The sequence below is a fragment of the Schistocerca piceifrons genome, chromosome X (assembly GCF_021461385.2).
Source record: "Schistocerca piceifrons isolate TAMUIC-IGC-003096 chromosome X, iqSchPice1.1, whole genome shotgun sequence".
NCBI classification, from domain to species: domain Eukaryota; kingdom Metazoa; phylum Arthropoda; class Insecta; order Orthoptera; family Acrididae; genus Schistocerca; species Schistocerca piceifrons.
In genome coordinates, this window is record NC_060149.1 from 126,378,856 (window position 1) to 126,401,011 (window position 22,156).

The 22,156-nt window shown below is 36.0% G+C and overlaps 1 protein-coding gene across 1 annotated transcript; it reads left to right on the forward strand.

Annotated features, from left to right (window-relative positions):
- The first annotated feature begins 286 nt into the window (after positions 1-286).
- On the forward strand, positions 287-21,789 carry LOC124721926 (calmodulin). Its single transcript, XM_047247082.1, has 4 exons — positions 287-442; positions 4,283-4,457; positions 8,393-8,635; positions 20,744-21,789. The coding sequence occupies exons 1-4, from the start codon at positions 440-442 to the stop codon at positions 20,770-20,772; spliced, it is 450 nt and encodes a 149-aa protein (XP_047103038.1). The 5' UTR covers positions 287-439; the 3' UTR covers positions 20,773-21,789.
- The last annotated feature ends 367 nt before the right edge of the window (positions 21,790-22,156 follow it).

Genomic DNA, 22,156 nt, shown 5'->3' on the forward strand with positions numbered 1-22,156 from the left:
CAGCCTCTACCACCCTGTTTCCTGGACGCGCGAGCTGGCACAAATGCCCGCGTTTCAGTACCACACGCAGCTACTTGACGCATTGCAGGTACGCCCCAGCCAATCAGGGAGACGCTGCCACAATACAGGCAAGAATGTCAGTAAACAGCCGCACCCTACGTCAGGGGAGCAGTTCTCTTGCGCGCAGAAAATAAAGTCCCTAATAAAAACACTTGTCTCGAATTAGAAAAGACCAAGAGTATGTTTTAGAAGTTAGTTTTAAATGTTCTACGCAAATTTGACATATCTATACTGTGTATTATTCATATTATGATAAAGTGTTTCTTGTCGTGGCGGAGCAATACATGACCGTACTGTGTACCAGGCTTCTGTGATTCAGAGTAGCCCTTGGCGTCACGTCGTGTAGTGTGCTCGGAAGAAGGGTAGTGGGTGCTACGCAATGGTGAGTTTAAGTTATAAGATTAGGCGAAGCTTTACCGGTTTCTTATTCTATTTAGATAGAATGTGATAATTTTACTAAAGAGTTCTAGAATAACCTAACGCGAAACAAATAACGTGTTCCAGTTCTTATCGTTTTTAATGATTGAAAAGTTCGAAACTTTGCCGCTCTGTGGTTAGTGTTGCTGCTTAAATTTAGTCTTACTATGCTAACTAATACATATGTAGTATTTCTTTTCCGGCTGTTCAACGTATATTCAGTTTATTGAACGTTGCGTTTTTCTAGTATGTCATTCAGATAAACTATATACACTCAGGACATAGTTTTCACTCCATTTTGTGTACATAGAATTAATCAGGTGCTGTGAACTCGCATCCGGTCACGAAGGTTATGGGCCAGACATTACATGGACATGTTGTCACGCACTCATGATGAGTTTACGCGTTAGTACACAACTGTTCCGAAGATCCACATCAGTTGTCTGTGGAAAGGTCCCGTGTCAAAGCAGCATCCGCTGTATTTGAAGCCGCTCTTTCTGTTGGCATTGTTGTAGAGCAGAGTTTCAGCACGCGAGTTGACTTGTATTTCCTCTTAAATATTTGCTCAAGAGTGCTCATTTTTTGCCTCATGTAATAATGAATTGCAAACGTATGTTAAACATACAGACTGCAAAAATTTCATTATTTCACAGTCATTTAGACTGCTTAGAAATCATAGAACAATCTATCTTAGATAGTAATCATTTGTTATTTCAAAAGAGGTGTTAATTTTGATACCTTGAACAGGCTTGATTTTTGTTTTGAAAGAAACTTGGATATGCATTCACTAGATCATAGTAGATGGCAGTCAGCAACTTTGACGGATTAAAGGACGCTGGAGAGGCTTAAACTACTTCCGTATCAAATCAGGTATTGCTTTTGTTCGTAAATTACTTAAAGGGACTTGGGTTCACATCCATAATAGTAATTTCTTATGCAGTGCACATTGCATCTGATATAAATAAGCCTACATATGTCATTATTAGCAGTAAGTTATATTTATATTGCAGTTGGTGATATATACAATCTGTTCTTCATATAACACCTGACAGGATACCATGTCTGCATTAACGTGTCACAACTGCAATACGCAATGTGACCGACTGGCAGTATTTTGTGATATGGAGGGAGGGGCAGGCACTTCTTAGCAAAGTAATTAAAATAGAGCTTTAAAAAGTATCTAATTGTGTTGCAATTCATAAATTTCAGAAACTTGGCTGATTCACTTCAGTAGGCAAACCTGTCCTCCCTCTCCCCCCCCCCCCCCCCCTCTTTCCAAAAAGAAGGGAAAAAGCTTAGTTAAATGTGTCAGAATTAAAATCTCATCTACTGCTGAATTTTCAAAGAATTTCAAACTTTTTGTATCATTTTCTTTTTTTTACTAACTTGCCAACTTCAAGCATTAATTGTAGTCATTAAAATACCCAAAAAAGAACTGTAATTGTAAAGAGTTAATTACAAATATTTTCTAAACTATGACAGTGTTACTGTCATAAATTTAGCTGTCACATTGTAACATGAATTCATCAATTGAAGGAATTACTGCACCGCTTTAAAAGAAAACTTGCGTGCGAACTGATCACCACATAGTATCAGTAGCATTTCTGAGAAAATTACAGCCAGTTCATATTTTCCCATGTCAGAGCTGTCACTAAACCATGTAAAGCATTGCATTTAGTGTAATGGGGGGGGGGGGGGGGGGAAGGGAAGAAGATTTCAAAGTTTGTGAATGGACTTCCAATCTTCAGTGGGAGGGCTAAAGTTCCAATTTCAAATTTTGGTCTTCTGTGGTGCCACAATATTGTTAAAGCAAATGCAGGCATGGTTCCTGTCATTTGAACACTGTACTGTAGATTTCCTTTACCATCCTTGACCAGTCAATCCGTATTTCACATGTCATGATTTAATTCTCAACAGGAAATTAAACCTTTTTTTCTTCAGTGGTGGAAAAGACAGCTATTAGGATTTCGAAATTTTTGCTCTAGCAAAGGAATATAGTGTTATAAATTAGCAATATTTACTGGAACTGCTAGTCATTTAGGTTAAATAAATTATTTTGTTGTGAATCATCTGTTGGGAAATTTGATTTGGTCCCACAGTGTATTCCACAGTAAAAAAGCTGTAAATTGTATCCCATACAGAAAAGGGTACACAAAGTATAATCTTAAAATACTGTTATTGCAATTTGATGTTCATTACAAATTTAGAATAAAAGTAACATAGGTTAGTAGGTTGACAAGATACAATACATCCATTACACTTACTGACAATAACTCATTATGGAATATTCTACATCTATATTCTTCAAACCACTGAAGTGCACTGCAGAGGGTATGTCCCATTTCACCAGTTATTAGGGCTTTCCTGTTACTCATGTATGGTGCACAGGAAGAGTGACTGCTGAAACCTCTGTCCATGCTGTAATTAACCTTCGCAGTTCCTATTAGACCAATAGGTGATTGCAGGACATGTATTCATTACTTAAAGCTGGTTCTTGACATTTTGTAAGTAGGCTCTCACTGTATAGTTTCTAATCTGAAAGTGTTGTCAGTTCAATTCTTCTTCTGACGATTCCATATGTCCAACATCCTGTACTCACTCTTGCTGCCCTTCATATCTATTCACTATCCCCTGTTATTCCTATTAATGAGACAATGTAGTTTTCTTCCCTAAAGATTATATTGTCTTTCAATTGTTTTCATCTGTAAGCTGTGTTATGTTGGTAGTGGTTTTAAAAGTTGCTATTGTCACAGCCTGAACTGCTTGATACTGTTTTTGATCTTGAGGGAGATGTCAAATTCATTTTCTTAAAAATGAGATGCAGTTTGTTGTGGAGCCTTCTTATAATATTTGAATGCAGCTGAGGCTTCTTACATACTGTCAGCTTTCACGTTTCATAGTGATGTGATTGTACCTAAAGCTGTATTCTTACTCTGCAACTTACTTTGACTCTGTGACCCCATAGGTCCTATTTTACTGTAATCATGGCCTTGACAGATAAACTTTTTGTTGCTATCTCAAACTGAGGGATAATTTCAGTGCTTTACAGCTTCTCATTTCATATTTATAGATCTTGAAATATTGTACTCAGTATTCATTTTCTTATCTCGTGGTAATATACTGTCCCAATCTAGTGAAATGTGCACTCTGCTGTTAAAAAGTGAATACAGTGTGTTTCTGTTATGTTGACTGCTCCAAAGCTACAAATGACATGCACTCCTGGTCTATAGACGTTCTATGTTAAGTGTTATTGACTGGTTTTATGCAGATGGCATCACCCTAAATTTTAAAAATACACAATGTATTCAGTTCAAACAAAAGCTTATAAATGTTAAAAATGTAACCATAGTTACAAACTAACCTGTTATGTCAGTGTAAAATTGCTTGTCCCACATCAAGACGACTTATGCAAATGATCCATGAAGCGTGAATCTAAGCTGTTACCTTACATGTCTGGAATAGTGAGAAAAGATCAGTTCTGATGTCATAGCTAAACTGGCAATGAGGCAAGTACTACACAGTAGTGCTTTAATCATTCAGAATTTAGCTAGTGATTAAAAGCAGCAACACTTATCTGAAATTGAAATGTCAGATGTGTTTATCATAAGAATTGACAACACTTACACATATCTACATTAATATTTCACCTCTTTACTGTAACAGACCTTTGACAACTGACAGGATGGTTTTTGTGTGCCAAACATGAGTCTTCATTGTTATGTTAATTACTGTAGTGAAAAGTTGGTATCCAGACTTGTATGTGTGCTCCTTGTGTACTATTCCATGGATTTGTTTAAAATTACAGGCAGATCAGCTAACAGAGGAACAGATTGCAGAGTTCAAAGAGGCTTTCTCCCTCTTTGATAAAGATGGTGATGGGACAATCACCACAAAAGAACTCGGAACTGTGATGCGCTCACTTGGTCAAAATCCAACAGAAGCAGAATTACAAGACATGATAAATGAAGTTGATGCAGATGGTAAACTTCGCATATTTTTCCTTTTCTTTTGACTGTCGTAAAACACTGAAAAGCAAAAGTACCATCAAATGGGATGAAGTTGACTGATTTTGGACTTTAAATACTTCAAAATGCAGTAACAGTAATGTATTGGTTTTTCTTTCAGGCCTTGGGTACTGAGCTGTGGTAGCAAAATTTTTGATCTATCACCTGTTGCTCTAACAGGTAATAAAATTTAAAAATGCTGTCAGTCAACTTTATCCCCAGGTGGGGGTGAAATTGATGAATTCTGTCAAAATTGTGGATTGTTTGTGGCTCAGGGGGACTTTGTTCTGAAATGTCCAATAACTGAAAAATAAATCTGGTACTATAATTAAATTTTAATACCAGTCTCATAACATTACAAAGAAAGGTTGACAAAAAATGTGACCAGATTTCTTTAGCACTAAAAACTGGCTGACCACCTTTTGTTTTACTAATATGACCCTGAATCCTATTTATTAGGGTTTCTTTGGGAATTTGAAACATTTGCCTAGCTTTCTTAATGTTTGTTTTTCAATTTAAAATTTCTGTGAGGCACAGTTCTAAAACATACAGGCTATATTTCCTCTATTCACTTCTTTTCATTGTGTACACACACAGCATTTTTCAACTGACAACTCTTATTAACTGTATGGTGCAACAAACAGAACAGTGGCCTACAAGACAAATTTGCAAGTTAACATACACACACTTCCTCTTTCCACCATTAGACTTGTTTGCAGAAAACTATTGTTGGATCCAGTGAGTCATTGTTGCTGCAGTCATTGTTGCTGCATTCATTGGGTCACATTCTTGCCACATTCACAAATTTTTTCATATAACTGCTGAAGCTGACAGTCAGCCTCACCCTAATGCCACCAAGAATTTGCAGTGTCTATAAATAGAAAAGTACAATAGATTAGGTTTTGTTATTGCTCTAGTGAAGGGTCATTGTACAACATACATACATAAGTTATTTTATGTTTTATGACAGTCACATGAATAAGTTTTAGCTCATTAAGTTAAAGAAAAAAATCCTTCTGAAAACAATGAGTATTCAGATAGAGATTCAGAATATTGTACATTGAGCCATTGCCACAAATTAAAAATTTATCACCAGTATGTAGTTACGACAATTTTTGTAACTTCATGGTGAACTTCACTCCATCTGATAACTTCAACTGATTACTAAACTGACATACATTTATATTATGAATAAATGTAGGTCAGCAGTTTTATGGATTTTCAAACCAGAACACTGTTTCTTATTTTGCATTTTATGTGGGAGTTGATAGACTGAATCTGTTAGTGGTACATTTTTAATAAAAGCAAAAGAAAGCTGTAGTACTGATTTCATGCATGTGACATATTTAGTTTTCAAACATTGGTGGAAACCCAGTAAGTACTGATTTTTAGATCAGAGCTGGAAAATTAATTTTCCATTCAGGATTACAGTGAACTAGCTGTACAGGTACTGCACTCAACATCATTAGATACTAGACATTTGTAATCCAAATGTATTTCTGTAGCAGTGGCATAGGCCAAACTACTTGGGGCATTAACTAACCAGTGGGAAAGGGTGTACTTGGAATGTTCCTGAGTGACAACTAATGGTTGTAATGTTGTTGATATTACTCATGGCAAACATTTTTGAATGGGGTAAATGCAAAACTGACACACCTCATTGTGGTAGGTCCCCAGTCTGTCTGTTTATGAGTGTAGCAAAGAGGTGTGCTTGAAATTAATTTTCCTCCTGTAATTACATACATTAGCTAAATTTGGTAGATTCTGTATTTGTAATGTAAATGTAACCACCATTCAGAGATTAGGCCTTAACCTGTCCCTGCTGGCAGACTGCTGCCTAAAACACAGGAGCAATCTAAGATTCTGAAATGTGATCATTGTATCACTGAACTTCCTGGCTGAAATTGTCAGTAGATGAATCTTGGTCATACTGCTGCTTCTTTATTCAAGCAGATCCTAATTTGGCATCACAAGGCTGAATGTACCCCATTCCAGGCAATCCCACATCAGAAACTCTGAAGTGGTGCTGGAATTGAATCCAAGTCCTTCCACACAGTGCTAACCAGTTAGAGGTGGTCATTCTGTATTTAAATTGTTTTTCTGTTACATACATCAAATTCGGTAGGTTTTCTGTTTTTACTGCTTATTTGTGTAGTGTTTTTGCATTGTGTTGGAGATGATGATAGAAAGGAGAGTGAAATCTGGTGCTGACACACAGCTGCTGCCTCCTCCTCCTCCTCCTCCTCCTCCTCCTCCTCCTGAAGAGGGCCACTGAGCTTATCTCCATCTGACAGATGAATCACCATCAACAGTTTCAGATGCAGTCACTTAGTGATGGTGGAGAGAGGTTTGGAATTTATTCTGGGACATTGCTGCAGAATGGTGATAGGGAACTATTTGCCAGCATCTTTCCTCCCCTTACCAGCCACCATCAGAATTTGAACAGGCTTACCTCAGAGTAGAGCACCACTGCAAAAACATGAATAGTGACCTCAGCCATGGAGCTAGGTTTTATTTCTGTAAGTGCTTATCAGTGGATTGGGACATAAATCTATTGCTAAATTGGATTAAAAGATTTTAATTTTACCAAGAAATTGAGAACTTACAGAATGTGAAGAATCTGCTTCTGATGAAACCTTAAAAGCAGGAAGGAAAGTGTTTGATTCAACACTTATCATAAAATTACAGGGTCAGTGATGCATTATTTACCCAGTCAACACATGTGCCTACAGAGTATTAGAGTATACAGTTGAGTTTACTTATTAGTGAAAGACAGTCAGTGTGTCATTCTTACTAAAGATGTCAAAAGCAGAAGTAGCATCCAGCATACTAAAAGGATGGATGGTAGGTACATTAGTGTTGACAATATTTATAAATGTCCTGGCATGTGACATTTGTAGCTCTCTAAAAGTGCATTTATGAGCCATATATTATGGCACTATAACAGTGTAGTGTTGCTGCAGTGTGACTGCAACAGATGGCAGTTTTATTGTATGGCTGGGTAATATTGCTGATATCACAGGTAGTTGGCATTTATATTGGTGAGGGATTGCTGCTGTTGCCCACTAAAGGTGGAGAATATTTTGTATTGTAGGGCAATATTTCTGTCCTTATCTCTAAATGGTTACCACTCACTTTCACCTTTATTTCCCACATCTCCCACTGAGAGCAGTTTTCGGACAAATTGCTTGTAAGAGAGATTCAAAGTTCTGACATTTTGGTAAATTCTGGAACATGTATGTTCATTGGTTTAATTTTCTGAAGCATTCCCCCTTGCTTAAAGATCACATCAGTAAAACCCAATTTATCTTGATCTTTTTAACTTGATTCTTTGTGATATTAAAACAGTGAGGTGGAAAAGTGTCCAACAATTTTAATATTTTTTGTTAGTGTGACATAGTAGTAGGATTAATAAACAGGAAGAGAATATTTGCAGATGCTAGGCCTGTTGCATTATGAGTATGCTTAGTCATAGTTAATACAGCAGAAATGTTCAACAAGCCCCAGTGGGAAATGATGAAAGAAAGGTGCTGCATGTTGTGGAGAGACATATTTTAAAATTATGCAGGACCAGATTTCTCGAATGTACATTTCACATTATAGCCACATCATCAAAATTTGAGATATTTACATTATGCAGAATGATATCAATCATAGTTTTATTGTGTGCATCTCTAAATGAAATAGAGAGGAGGAAAATAATTCTGGTATGTTGTATAATCTGCATAGCATATTGTACGTGGAATTCAGGATGCAAAGGTAATTAAAATCCTAACTTGTGTGGAAAAAATTGCCTATATTATGGAACATTAAGTGAACATTTATTTCAGAAGTTAGTTTTCACTCAGAACATAATGTATTCCATTTATTATTATTATTATTATTATTATTAATATTATTGTCATTTTTAGGAAATGGTACTATTGACTTCCCTGAATTCCTCACAATGATGGCAAGAAAAATGAAAGACACAGACAGTGAAGAGGAGATAAGAGAAGCCTTCCGCGTATTTGACAAGGATGGTAATGGTTTTATTAGTGCTGCAGAGCTAAGGCACGTTATGACAAATTTGGGTGAAAAGCTGACTGATGAAGAAGTTGACGAAATGATAAGGGAAGCTGATATTGATGGTGATGGACAAGTTAATTATGAAGGTAGGAAACAGCAGCAGCATTGTTTTTTTACTTGTGTGTGTGTGATCTTGAACGTAGCTTTTCCCCCATATGAAATGGTACCTGGGATTATCTGTTTTCAGTTGTTTCTTCTCTCGCATATGGCTCTTTTGTGTTGTAGATCAACTTACCCATGTTTTCTTCTGTCAGAGGAGGATGATGATTGATTTCATTTGCATGTAGGCACTTAAATGTTCAGATTGAAGTTGCTGGTACAAGAACAGTTCACTTGAATCCTAATACCACAAAAGTATTAAAGAAGAAGTCTTTAATTTTTTGTCTGCCAGATATTCCCTCATATTGTGTGGCTGATAAATTCTTTAAAATAGAAAATGCTTTAGTTGTCTTGCATGATAAACAGCACAAATCTTTTTCTGGATATGTCTTCCCTTGACCATATTGTTCCACATGACTGTGACCCTGTGCCCCAAATTAGTTGACTATTCTAAGCTTTCATTGCAGCCAAGTTATGTATCAAGTTTAATTTCAGTATGTGGCTTTGCTGTCAGCTTTCTACCAGTTCAGTGACAGCATAGTTCTAAAATATTTTGATTACTCAGCTCTCATGGCTTCAGTCATACTCTCACGGAGTGTGAAAAAGTCTGATATTTTGTGTTGAAGCTGCACTGAAGTCTTTATTACAAGACATAATTCTTAGGTATGATGTGGTGGTAGTGGTGACCACAATACACATAATATCTGCTCACACACTAAGGTGTGCAATTTGATTTTTTAATGCTGAAAGTTACACATCAATATTATGAAAGAATTCAGCCATGTGTAAAATTGTATAGCATTTGAAACTGCATTCTGAAATATTATCATTGCAATTTTGGTTATAATAAATACTTTTTTATTGAAAATGGGACAAAAGTGAGATTTCAGCAGGTCTATTGGTATGTTGACCAATGGGTGGGGATAGGGACAGAATTTGCAGGGGTTGTCAGAAAGGAATTGTCCTGTTGGTGTTAATAGATTATAGTCATAGTTCATGGAACATTAGTTCAGCTGAAAGGTATTGTGGAAATTCATTTGTGTCAAGTGTACATTTCTCCTAAAAAGAACTGTAATGCTAGTACTTATCTGTTATATCTTTCCTGAAATTACCAATGCGGATTGCCTCTAACAATTAATGGAAGCAAATCCCAGGGATTCCCTTCAAGATTTTTAATATTGTGCGTGAAACTTTTGTTCATTTAGAGAGTGGAAGATCATTTTAATACAGGGACCTTCAGTGTATTTCTATAGTTTGAAAGAAATATACCACTTTAATCTTTGTTTCAGGATGTAGACATTATAGTAAAAATGAAACTATTAATGTTCCCTGCAGTGAAGTAGTTTCATTTCCTAGAGGTAACAGCTGCACTGATGGTAAATTTGTGGTGGTCAGGTGCAATCATCAGTAGACAAGCTTTTCAAAAAAGTTGTACTCCTGAACATTGAAGAATTTGATGATTGTATCTTACCACACACATAATAATACTTAGTTTCAAATTAAATTGTGTAACTGTAAATATGTCAGACCTATAGCCGTGACTTTGTATGCACAATAATGCTTGTATTATGAAGTGGTCACTCTTGATTGCAAATTTCTCCTCTTGCAGATTTCCATGCCCTTGCTCAAATAATTTTCACTCGGTGTAGCAGTTAGACTGGGCTCAGGCCAAAGCTGTCTAAAGTTCCGGTGGTCAGTGCTTTAAAATGCTTTTTCGGAATGTTATTTGTCTTCAAGCACCCCCAGTATAAGGTTCTCAGTGACTTTTTGTTTCATTATTTTTTTTAATGTTTATGTATAGTTTTTACTTTTCTAACCCATTATTCATGCAACCAAACAAAGCATTGCTGTGCATCGTACAGAACATTTTAACCCTGGACACAGTTATTGTAGGTTTAGTCCATTTTACTGACTTTAGTTTCTTTGTCACTGTTGGTACATGATTTTTTTTCTTTGCAAGCCAGTCTACATAATTTTCATTTTGTGAAATTGAGTGTTTAGCTAGTTAATGGACAGTAAATGTAAAACAGCAGCTTTTAACAGTCCCTGCAAATTGTGTTAATGACTAGAGGACTGAATTAGCTTCTTTTGTAATTTTTCATGTTACTAAATTATGTAACTAGCAGACTTTTTTGTCCTATAACATAGCTGTATAAGCTGTTGGCAGTGGAATTAAGTGTTATAGTTGCAGTTTGAGTGCAAGTGTTCCTGAATCATTACTAATGGCATGGTTGTCTTCTCACACAGTCATAATAATTATTGTATCTGCAAGTGAGGGAGGATCTCTAATTGTGTGCTTTGGTATGTTAGTTGTGCTAAGCAGACATCTAAAAGATTTTCTGCAAGGGGTTGTCATATTTTGTAATGTGCGGTTATATAATAAACTGACATTCATGAGGTAACTGACAGTATTGGGATTAATAAGAAGTGTCTCCATTAGAATGTTCAGCATCCATTTCATCTAATTAGAATACTCAGTTAATTGTAAGCATATTTAGCATTGATTTTGTGTAGGCTTGGGGTAAAACTTTTTTCAGTTCTGGTAATACCTTTTTCACAATACCAATTTCTGATTTTAGCTTCCTATCCGAAATGTTGACTTTATAGCCATGTTGGCTACTGCTGAGAAAAATTAAAACCTTAAACATCATTATTTTTATTTTTTATCCATTTCTCTCACAGTGTCCTCCTTTGTAGATTTTAATTTTCTTGGCATTCCAAATTTTAATCAGTGCTAAATAGCATGCAACAGTTCACATAGCTTGAAAATTAGTCTTCACTTATGTGTTTGACATTCACAGTATGCTTTTTATATTAAATTTAGTGATACTTTTAAGATTGTTTGCCATTTTAGTAAGGCAGAAACTGCTGTAGATCTGCATGAATAACAGATAAATGGAATTATCATATTTTGCTGCTAAGAAAGAAATTCTTACACTGCAGTGTTATGAATATGTAGATGTTGATTCACTTTGTGTTACTTCTTCTAGTATTTTGCAGTTCAGAATTGTAATTGGTAATTAGTTCCCCATTGTTTAGAATTTGTTCCTGTTTGTATGTGAAGATATTTGGTTAATTGGTATTCTTTGTAGTATGTATGTTACGTTGCAATGCTTGAGAGAGAAAAACGAAGTTGATGCTCTTGTATTTAGTGCAAGTAGATGAAGTCTCTGCAAGTAAAATTAAGGCAGATAAATCTTTTTGACAATTGAGTTTTTTAATTTCATCATAGATGCATTCATTTTTGTACTGGGAACTAATATCAAACTCGTACCAAAAAACGTGCCTATTCATAATCAAAATGAATTTAGTTTTTATTAATGTAGGAGTTAGTAAAACAATGAAATATACTGTAAGGAAGATGATAAATGAGGAAAGCAAAATGACTGTTAGTAGACAGGCCTTCTAAGGTTGGCTACTATAGTACATTCAGAGCCAAATTTACAGTATGTCTGCAGTGCCGAATGGAGTGGTGACATGCCAGTCAACTGAAGAAAATCATGACAATGTATCTGATCACTATTACGTGTTTCCTAGGCAGCAGTTGCATTTTTATGAAGGACTTTCGTGTTCTGGTAGTAAACTGTTCACTCCTTGCAATTGATTAGTTTTTTCCCCTGATCACTGTGGAGGGATGTGGTGGGAATGTCAAGTTAGCTTTAATAGCGCTTGAAGTGAAAATGGGAAATCTGTACAAGATTTGGTTTGGGGACTTGGTATGACCTCTGAGGCTCCAAAGGACAAAATTATGCCCAGAATGTTTTGGGTGGCATAAACCACTCTGAGATTAATGTGAAGAAATCTCTGTTGCTCTGGATAAATCCCATGTTGATTCATATTCATAAAAATGTGACCAAAGTGGAAGGGCTTTAGATTAGTGATCAGTTTAACTGTTTGCTTGTAGCACAGGAGATAAATGTGGTAAATCAGTTCTGTCTGTTAGGATTGACGACTGGAAAAGTGAAATGGGTGAACAGGGTTGGTACCTAATGTTACATCCAGGGAGGAGGAGGAATGTCATTGTGCAACAATTAGTCGTGAACTGTTGGCATGTTTAAAGACTGATCCAAATCTATTTGGACAGCAAGACAGCTGGTGAAACAAAAACATGTTATTGGAAGATTTCAAAAAGCAGATTCTGACTGACACTAGCAACTCTTCTGAAACAAAACAAAAATCCACAAGGGCAAATCAAGAATGAAATAATGTTAGTTTTCTTTCATTCAAGAGTTGATTGAAATGGAATGTGTGTCTGCTAAAGGAATAGAGAATGGTAAATTTTACACGTGTGTGTGTGTGTGTGTGTGTGTGTGTGTGTGTGTGTGTGTGTGAAGGTTATGGTCCACCATGTTTGAGAAAATATCAGGTACCAGATACCCCAATGTGAGGGAGGCACTGTGGAAACTCTTCTCTAGATCCTAAAGTCAGAGTGGGCGGCACAGTGTTTAGCTCACTGGTCTTACATTTGGGAGGATGATGGTTTCAAATTCACATCTGGCCAACCTGATTTAGGTTTTCCATGATTTCCATAAATTGCTTCAGTCAGATACTGCGAGTGTTCCTTTGAAAGGACATGGCAGACTTCTTTCCCCATCATTCCCTACTCAGATGAAATCAATGACCTCACGACTTCTTTCCCCAAATCAACCAACCTAGATTTTAAAGTCCAGACTTAGGTCCCCTGGACTTCTTTCCTCAAACAACATGTAGTGTGCAGTGACCACTGCAGGAAATTTTAAAACAGATACGGCAGTTGAGCATGAATTTGTGATCTGTTAAAAGATCTCCTCTGCAGTAGATGCAGATACAGCACGTTTGTAATGGGTCTGGATACATTTTGAGCATGATAAGTATACACAGTGCTGTTTTACATAGTTCCCATAATTTCTTAAGTTACTTTGACTTAGGAGTTCCAGACTGTTCTTATATTCAGTGAAAACAACTAAAGAATCGCATATCTTTTGAGAAATATGAATGGTAATAGTTTTAAGCAATGAACCATATATTGCCCTAATAGTAAAGCAGTTATAATTTAAACAATTATTTGAAAATAGTTGTCTGTTCTGGTTTGTTGCAAAGAGTTTAATGTTTTGTGTGTGCAGTGCTTTAAAATTATGGCAGTTGTGTGGTTGTCTTTGAAATCATTATAAGTGAAATCCCACTTTCTCAATTTTCAAGAAAATCGAGAAAAATATCTAAAAATGTGACAAAATATAAATGTGGGAAATAACTTTTTAAGCAGTAAAGGTTACGTATAGGATCTCCCTTGCCTATGTGTAGTTTATAATACGCTCTATACTCACCAGGGTCTTTCATTACCTAATTAAGGTTATCCAATTTTTATACTAAGTTTAGCTAGTGATATAAGTAGAGCTGGTAACTGTCTGGGAATTAGAAATTTTGACTTAATTTCATTTGTTATAATGAATATTTATGAAAAACCTGCAACTCTTTCATTATTTAAATAATGAAACAGTGCACAGTTACTTTTTTGCTTTGCATGGCATTTAGAGAATTTCTGATTGTCAGGTGCAAATATTTACTCAGGTATTGTGATATTTTACCTCTTGCACAGTTGTAACTTTTTGTGGTTATAAGGTGCTGTGCTGCCTTCATGATGCAGAAAACCATACATATGCAACCCATCACTCATACTGTTAGTGAAACATCACAAAAATACTTAAGTAAATATTCACACTAGACAATGAAAATAAATTCTCAATGTGTCATGTTATGCTTAAAAAGTATGTAATTTGTGCAGTGTTTAGTTATTTAAACAAAAACATTGGAGCAATGCAAAGGGAAGATAAAGGTGTCACATGGCACTGCTAATGGCCAAACAACTAAACACTCGAAACGTGTGTAATGCAAAGTTGTCATGATGATCACAACCATCATGAAGTGGTGCATGCACAGAAGGGACCATTTGAAAACTGTTAAAAGGCCATGATACCTTCATTTGAATGAACCTGGTTTCTTCCATCAACTGTCATGTCAAATAGAGCTCAGCAGTGTCAGGAACACAGCACAAATTTTTCAGGTTCTTACTGACTTGGATGTGTTGAGTAGAGCATTAAACACTACTTTTGAGGCCAGTGCCATGCAAGCTTAATTTTATGTCCATTGCATCAGTTTGTTCTTCAGACATTGTTTCATAAACCATAAATCATGCAAAAAGTGTATGTTAATACAAAACCTGGTGTGAATTAACATTGTGAACTTACACAATTTAATGGGAGTGATAAAAATGTTGTAGATTGTTGGAAAATGTTAATTCTGGGAATATGTTAATTCTGGGAATGTAAAAGTGGTCATTTCTTTTAGTATGAAGAATAAAATATGCACGTGAAAAAGAACCCTAATTGAGATCAGAGATGCAACTAACATGTCAGCAGCTATAACCAAATCCACATCACTAAGAGGTAGCCTGAATACAAGAGTATGAGCAGCTGGAGCAGGGTTGTGCAAATAAGACTTTCCTTCATACTCATGTTTTCTACATTTTGCTCTAACAGCACCTTCATGGCACTGACTTTAAAAATTTTACAGTTCTCTGAATGGTGTCCACAAAAGCTGTGGCGGTTTCTGTTCTACATGCTGTTCACCAGTGAAGCATAGTTGACAAAGCATGGGCAAATCAGTTGTAGCAATTACACACTGTTGACTTAGAAGTGGATGGTGTGTGTGGTGTGTTTCAAAAATAGCTTTACTGATGACTCTAAATAGTCAAAAGTATCTATAGATATGCTGCCACAGTTACTGGAAATCATTCTACTGGGCATACAGAAATCCATGTGATGCCATCATTACTGACAGCACCCAGTCTTCACAAATAACTACATATCTGAACATGCCATTTGGAGATTATTGTATTAATCATCTGAGGACATGTAATGGCCTGTGTACTCACTAGAAAACTCCAGAGTATTATCTGTGTGGGAGGGTGGAAGTAGAGGTCTACTATTAGACACTCCAGAAGACAAGAAATGCTGTATAACCTGACTTTGACAAGTCCAGATGAAATGGAGAGAGGAACTTTCGTATCGTGAAGAAACAAAATGTCAATATAATAGGGCAAAACACACAATCAAGTGTCATGACTTACTGCTGTATTTCCCTCTACTTGAAATACCACAATATTAGCAAAAAAACTTTCTACTGATATGTTCTGTGTTACAGATATGAAGTCCAGATGTGGGATTTCAGTGAAGTGGTCAAAGCAAATTGAAACAGAATATGCACATTTGAATAAAGCCTTTGTCACATTAAGAATTGCTTATGCATTCAAACAATCCAGTCAAATGCAAATCTGATTACATTATGAAATGATGCTTTGGGACTGCTTGAATGCAGAAGCAATGTTGAAAGTGAAAAAATGGCTTTCGTCAGCTGTGCACATTAAGTACCATTTGACTTTGGCCATTTCATTGAAATCCTACACTTCCGTTTTGAATAGCTACGTAACACTGCCAGGTCAGTAGAGAAGTTTGTTGTTCAGATCGAATAAGAAGTCACAGCACTGAAATGTTTCTGGTCATAATATATTGATGTTTGTTTGTGTTTAAGTTCCCCCTCTTAGATCTTGAGTAAGTGATCAGTTCTCATGGTAAGACACACAGTTTTCCATGTGAACTATTCATGCCACTGTTTTTGGAATGATTGATTTTATATTCTGGGTAGTCTTCTGCAGTTCTGTGTGTTAGAGATAACATACTAAAGTTGGTAGTGAAAACTACAGTCTGACACACATTCACTCCTGCTGGATATATTTAGGGTGAGCACTCTTAGCAGACCTGTCAACCTAGTTTTATTACAAAGCTGAAAATGAATTCTGTTGACATGTGGAATAGCTCATTTCACTAGTTTCAAAGCTAGTGCTCTTCCTCTAGCTGTAGCAAACACTGACCTATGTTCCCACTAGTGGCTCTCGGGCTTTCCTCCAAGCGAGCCGTGTTGTGAAAGGCATATTCATTGCTAAGGAAGTGGGTGCTCTCGATGTAGTAAGAATACTAACAAATAAATTGTTGTGAATACATAGTGGAAAACTCTATCCATTTAAGATATTAGTTTCTGACCACTGGCCTTGCACTTGAGTGACTTAGTAAAAATTTTATTTTTGTTGAAGGTTTGAAAGGTTTGGTTGATTTATAGATCTGAAGAAGTTTAAGAATGAGGAATCATTATTGGTTCTGTAAGGTGTAGGTACTATAATGTGAGCATTTTCAGAAAAGGTGCCAGCTACAAACACCCATGGATGTGTACATTTGGATTCTGAAATTTTTACGTAGTTACTCTTGTCAATCAAAATTTACCATCAGTTAGCAGACTACTGCAAGCCTTCTATACCAGCCTTTTACTGGCTTGTAAATGGATTTGTAGGTAGTGAGTGAAGTGACATGTTACTTCCTGAAAATAGGTTGAGAGCTTGAAAAGTATATGCTAAGTTATCCATTTTGAAAAATATATTATTTTAGTAGCTTACTCACATGCCGTAATCTTGTGCTATCTTAATGCATTTGTGTGAAGATTGTAGGGTCTGTAGACCCATTTCTTTTTCACACTTAGTCATGCGTATTATCCATGGATAGACCTTTTTGGGAATTTTAATTGTTCTGGAATAATGTTTAAATCTAGTCTTTTCCAACGTATATTGCCCACATAACTGCAATATTTTCTTATTTCCATAAATCATACAAGTACCCAACTACAGTGTTCTTCAGTAATTTGAGCAAATCATTTTTTCTACTTCCTTGGAAAAATTAGTTCACAGGAAAATGATTGAGGGATGGAGGTAATATTTGGTTGGTGCAAGACATTTTAACCCTCGAGCAGTTTAACACATGGGCATGTGGCACACTTTGTGCAGCGTAAAGAATAGTTGCCCTTTGTTCACAAGGTAAACATGTATGAGCAAAATCACAGTTTAATCTTAGTTTAATTAGACAATGTTATCATAAACTGAGATACATTACTGTTTACTGAAACAATAATAAGACTTTCATTACGGACAGATGCAAGTGTTACCCTCAGTAATGAGCCCCTCAGAGCATTAAACAGTAAAGTTGGATCAGATGCCTACCAATTGCTCATTTGATTACTAATTATCTTGTAGATAACGACCCAATTATAGGATTCTGCTGCAAGCTCGGAATCTGGGTGTGTTCTTGCATGGATTGTAAACTTTTTCTTGCCTACATTCCTGGTTATATTACTGCTGTTCATTTGGATACATGACAACTTATTACTGTTACCAGAAGCAATAAAGAAGCAATAGGTACAACAGTGGAACAGAACAAAAACACTGTCATTTGTTATTGGCGTGCTTTATACATGGGCACACCCACTTGAGGGTTAACATAAGTATAAAAGTTAGTTTTGGCAGCACCTACCATTCATGTTTCTTTCCAGTTTTGTTTGTTGTTCAATTTATGCAATGCGAAAGTTGATATGATAGTATATAGATCGGCAAATGTTGGGAAGTAATGTTTGGTTGTGTTGTTATAATTACTGTGACACTTCTCTTATTCTAATATTGGTTCATGTTGGTAATTGCTAGTAATTGCGCATGGGTTGTAAATGTATTTTATGTCAACATTTTTGATTTGTGTGGAAAAGAAATATATCCATTGCTTAATTCAGACTTTTTTCTTTATTATAAATGTGGCCAAAATGTACTGCCTTTGATTTCTGGCAGTTATGTAGAAGTGTCACTTACCCTCAATAATTCTGTTAGGTTGGGGACAATTCAGTTAGGTTGTTAATTTTTCCTCTTTTTGCATTTGAAGTTGATTGTATTTTTGCAGGTTGCATTATTCATGAGATTTATTTCCTTAATATTTGCCAGGGAGTTACAGGTAGCCCTTGTGGAATAACATTGTTCCTTCTGTCACTTGTAGTCTGTCTGGTGCCAATCAGTGTATGTTTATGCAAATTGGGATAGTCTGTTAGTATGAATAGTTAACATTCTGCTTGGAAATTATTTTGCTGCTATATTTGTCATGCTTACCCTACTTAAAAATTTAATTACAGGATTTGTGCTTCATATAAAGTTTTATACTGAAAGCTGGTACTACTATAAATCAAAAACTTTCATAGTTGTTAAGGTTCAAAACAGTTAATAAATATTATGCTGTGGTTTGAGATTTTCTTGAAAATCTTAAAATTTCATCTGCTGAGAACAGAACTCACTTCTAATTGAACTCAATTTTTGTTGCAGCTACAGCCCTGCAGATGTGACATTGCTTTTTTAAATTGTGGTTCAGTTTGGCTGTTACTTTTTGTCAGTCATTACTGATATTTTCGTACAGTGGAAAGATGTTTCATTTCAGCTTCAGCTCCAAACACTAGATGCCATTTTGCTTTGTCTTCATCTTTAAAATCATAAGTCATCTGTAGTAATCTCATATCACTTCTTTCTTCACACTGGGTTGCAGTATCTGATCAGTGTTAATCGGGTATGGCTCTTGGTATTAATGCTGTAGCTTTTTCACTGTGTATTAAATGGATTGATGAAATCATTCTCTCTTTCCAATAATGGATTGGTGTTCCTCTCTATGTCATCTGTTACCTTCATTGTCCTACATAATCTGCCCCATAAAAAAATTACTGTTTTCCTAATGGTTCTGTCCTATATAAAAGTTTTAGTGATTGTTTTCTTACCCAAGCATATGTTGAGATTGGTGTTGGTTGGCACTGCATCCCCACCCATATTCTCAACAATGGGAATTTGAATTCCAGTGTAAATAATCTGCGAGTGTTTACAGAGCTTCCTCCTAAGCTATAATCTCCTTTCATTAGGATAAGCACTTTAAAAAATGTAATTGACTTCTTCACAAGTTGCCTGAATTTTTGGTGTAACTTGATTCATGTGTCCATGAAGAAAACTTCTTTCCTGTTTGCCAGGTCTCCACATTACAAATATATGAACAACATAACAGCACCAGATTCTTTGCCTTCAAGTGACAGCTCCCAGTGGCTGTTCCTAAATTTTTCCCCATGACATTTGACATCACTGGACTTAGGGAGGACTAGAAAAATTAGAAATATAGTTATGAGCAAGTTTACATGGTCAGGTGACATGAAGAATAATGAAGGAACAAGTAGAGGTACATCAAGGCAGTTGTCAAAGAGGAAATGGGATAAATAATATACAATGTAACTTGCCAGAACTTGACCAAATAGAGCCTGTGAGTCTTGAGTAAATGCTAAGATAGTACAGAGAGGTAATATATAGTCTGTTATTTTAACTGGAGGAAAGAGGACAATTTAAAGCTTGATTGTTTGTTTCCTAAAGTTGAAAAGGAGTGCCCCAAGTCTTCTACAGGGGACTATTGAGGGTGTAGGGGGGGGGGGGGGGGGGGGTTGCTCCATAGTGGTAGTGCAATAGACACTGGCCAAACTGTGCTCATTATAAATTGTGCCACCCCTCTGTAGAAACATACACTGCAACAGAAGTTTACAGCAACCTGTAGCAAGCCACAAGGTACATTGATCAGATATTGAAGCCAAGTGGTGCTCTCTGCAAATGGGTCTGGAAAGTTGGAATTTTCAAGTTAGTGACATAAACCTGAAAAATTTTAATGTGCTGGATATGATAGTCTTGAAAAAATAGTGCAAAAGGGATGGTCATTAGATAACAAAGTAAAAACAATATGGGGTTGTACCAGGCTTGTAGGATCTGAGTAACATAATTTCTGTGCTAGAACTTTGTTAAACCCAAGTGCTCATTTCTGTTCCAAAGTATATGTGGGAGAGTTCATCCATACATACATATTCAGGCAGCTCTTTGCAACCATGGAAAAATTCAGTGTACATAGTCATTTAGTTCTTTCACTTGAATTATCATTATTTTGTCTACATATTTATGTATACAGATATATTGGTTTGCAGTGATTCATTACTAAGGCATGAGACTGCACTCAAAATTTTAGCATATTGCTGTGTGCTCAAGTTTCTGCTAGCCTTTAAATTTTATAGATGTGATGTGTGTGTGTATTGCTGAAATGTGCTCTTCATGTAGTAGTGTGTGAAGCTTCTTTTTGTATTGTTTGACAATTGTGGGTTGGCAGTTGCTCACCTTAATACTTAATTTTCAGAATTCGTCACAATGATGACATCAAAATGAAGTGACAGTTCAAAGTTGACAGTGGTGGAGAAGAACGCTGAAACCAAGAATTAATGAACCTGCATTTCTGCTTTCCATTTAACACTTCTTGACAACACTTCTTGACAAGAGTAACTAAAGTGGAAAGAAGCTTGAATCAGTTCAATGTATCTAAGTGGTTGTATAAAAGAATTAATGAATGAAAATTTTTGTGTGTAGTTTTCTTTCATGTAATGTTTTATCCCCAATGTGCAGTTTGCAGTTTTATTGATCATATATTCAAAATTGTGTGTGCATTTCAACTGGATTCATGCTGTGTAGTTCTTAAGTACTTAATGCTACTTACAGAAACTCACCTATTTGTCTTTCCTATAAAGGTAACAACAAAGTGTTACAGAAATCCTTTCATGAATGTTGGTCATTTGTGTATATTTTTAAGTACTTTTCTAAACCCAGTGCTGCAGAAAAAAGTGCTGTGGTGAAGGGGTGGTTGTTCCAGCCTCTGACATTCCTTCAGTAGCTTGTACAGAGTGTTTTGTGATGTCCTACACTTCTGAAATGTAATATGGAGCCAATGATATCAGTGTAATGGGCAGTTTCTCGCTTCACTGGACTTCCTTCACAGCATCACTGCCTACTTCTGCTGCACTGAATGTAAAAGACAAAATTGATCTGTTCCTTCATGTGAGGTATTGTCTGACAGTTATTTCATTCCTTTCCCAGTCTGAGATTTTTCGTATTGTTAGTATAAACAATGAGTATGTGTTAAATCTTTAAAGCTATAAGAATACATATTTGTAAATTGTCTTCAATAAAGAATTTCATTTATTGTGTATCATGTAAAACTGTTAATAGTTAATATATCTTCATTGGATTCTTAACCTTCATTCCTAGCTATCTTGCAAATTAGTTTGAAAAATGTCAGAATACAACATGCTTGGCAGGCAGAACCTAGATTCCTTCTGTCCTATCTCAGAGCTAAAAGTGCAATGTGTTGTAGAGAAGTTGTACAATAAACTATTACTTTTTGGCTGTGAATACCTTCTGTGCCAATTTTTCAGATATTTAATGCCACCTGTGTTCAATGTTACCTGTACCATTATAAACTGAAGTTGGTGTCAGAAGTTTCCTTGTACAAATCATGGGGGCAGTGGGGTGTTGCAAATGGAAGTAATGAGAATGCAAAACTTCTGTGAAAGGATGAAATTTTTCATAAAGAAAATATGGTCACATCTTTTGCAGAGAATGTTTCTGGCAGAAAACAAGATTAGCCTGCTATACAAACCATAAGTTAGGGTTGCATTCTATAGAATATACTTGAAGTGCTAGATTTTACTGTAGTTAAGCCTTTAACAAGGTGCGTACATGCATGTGTGCTCTCTCTCTCTCTCTCTCTCTCTCTCTC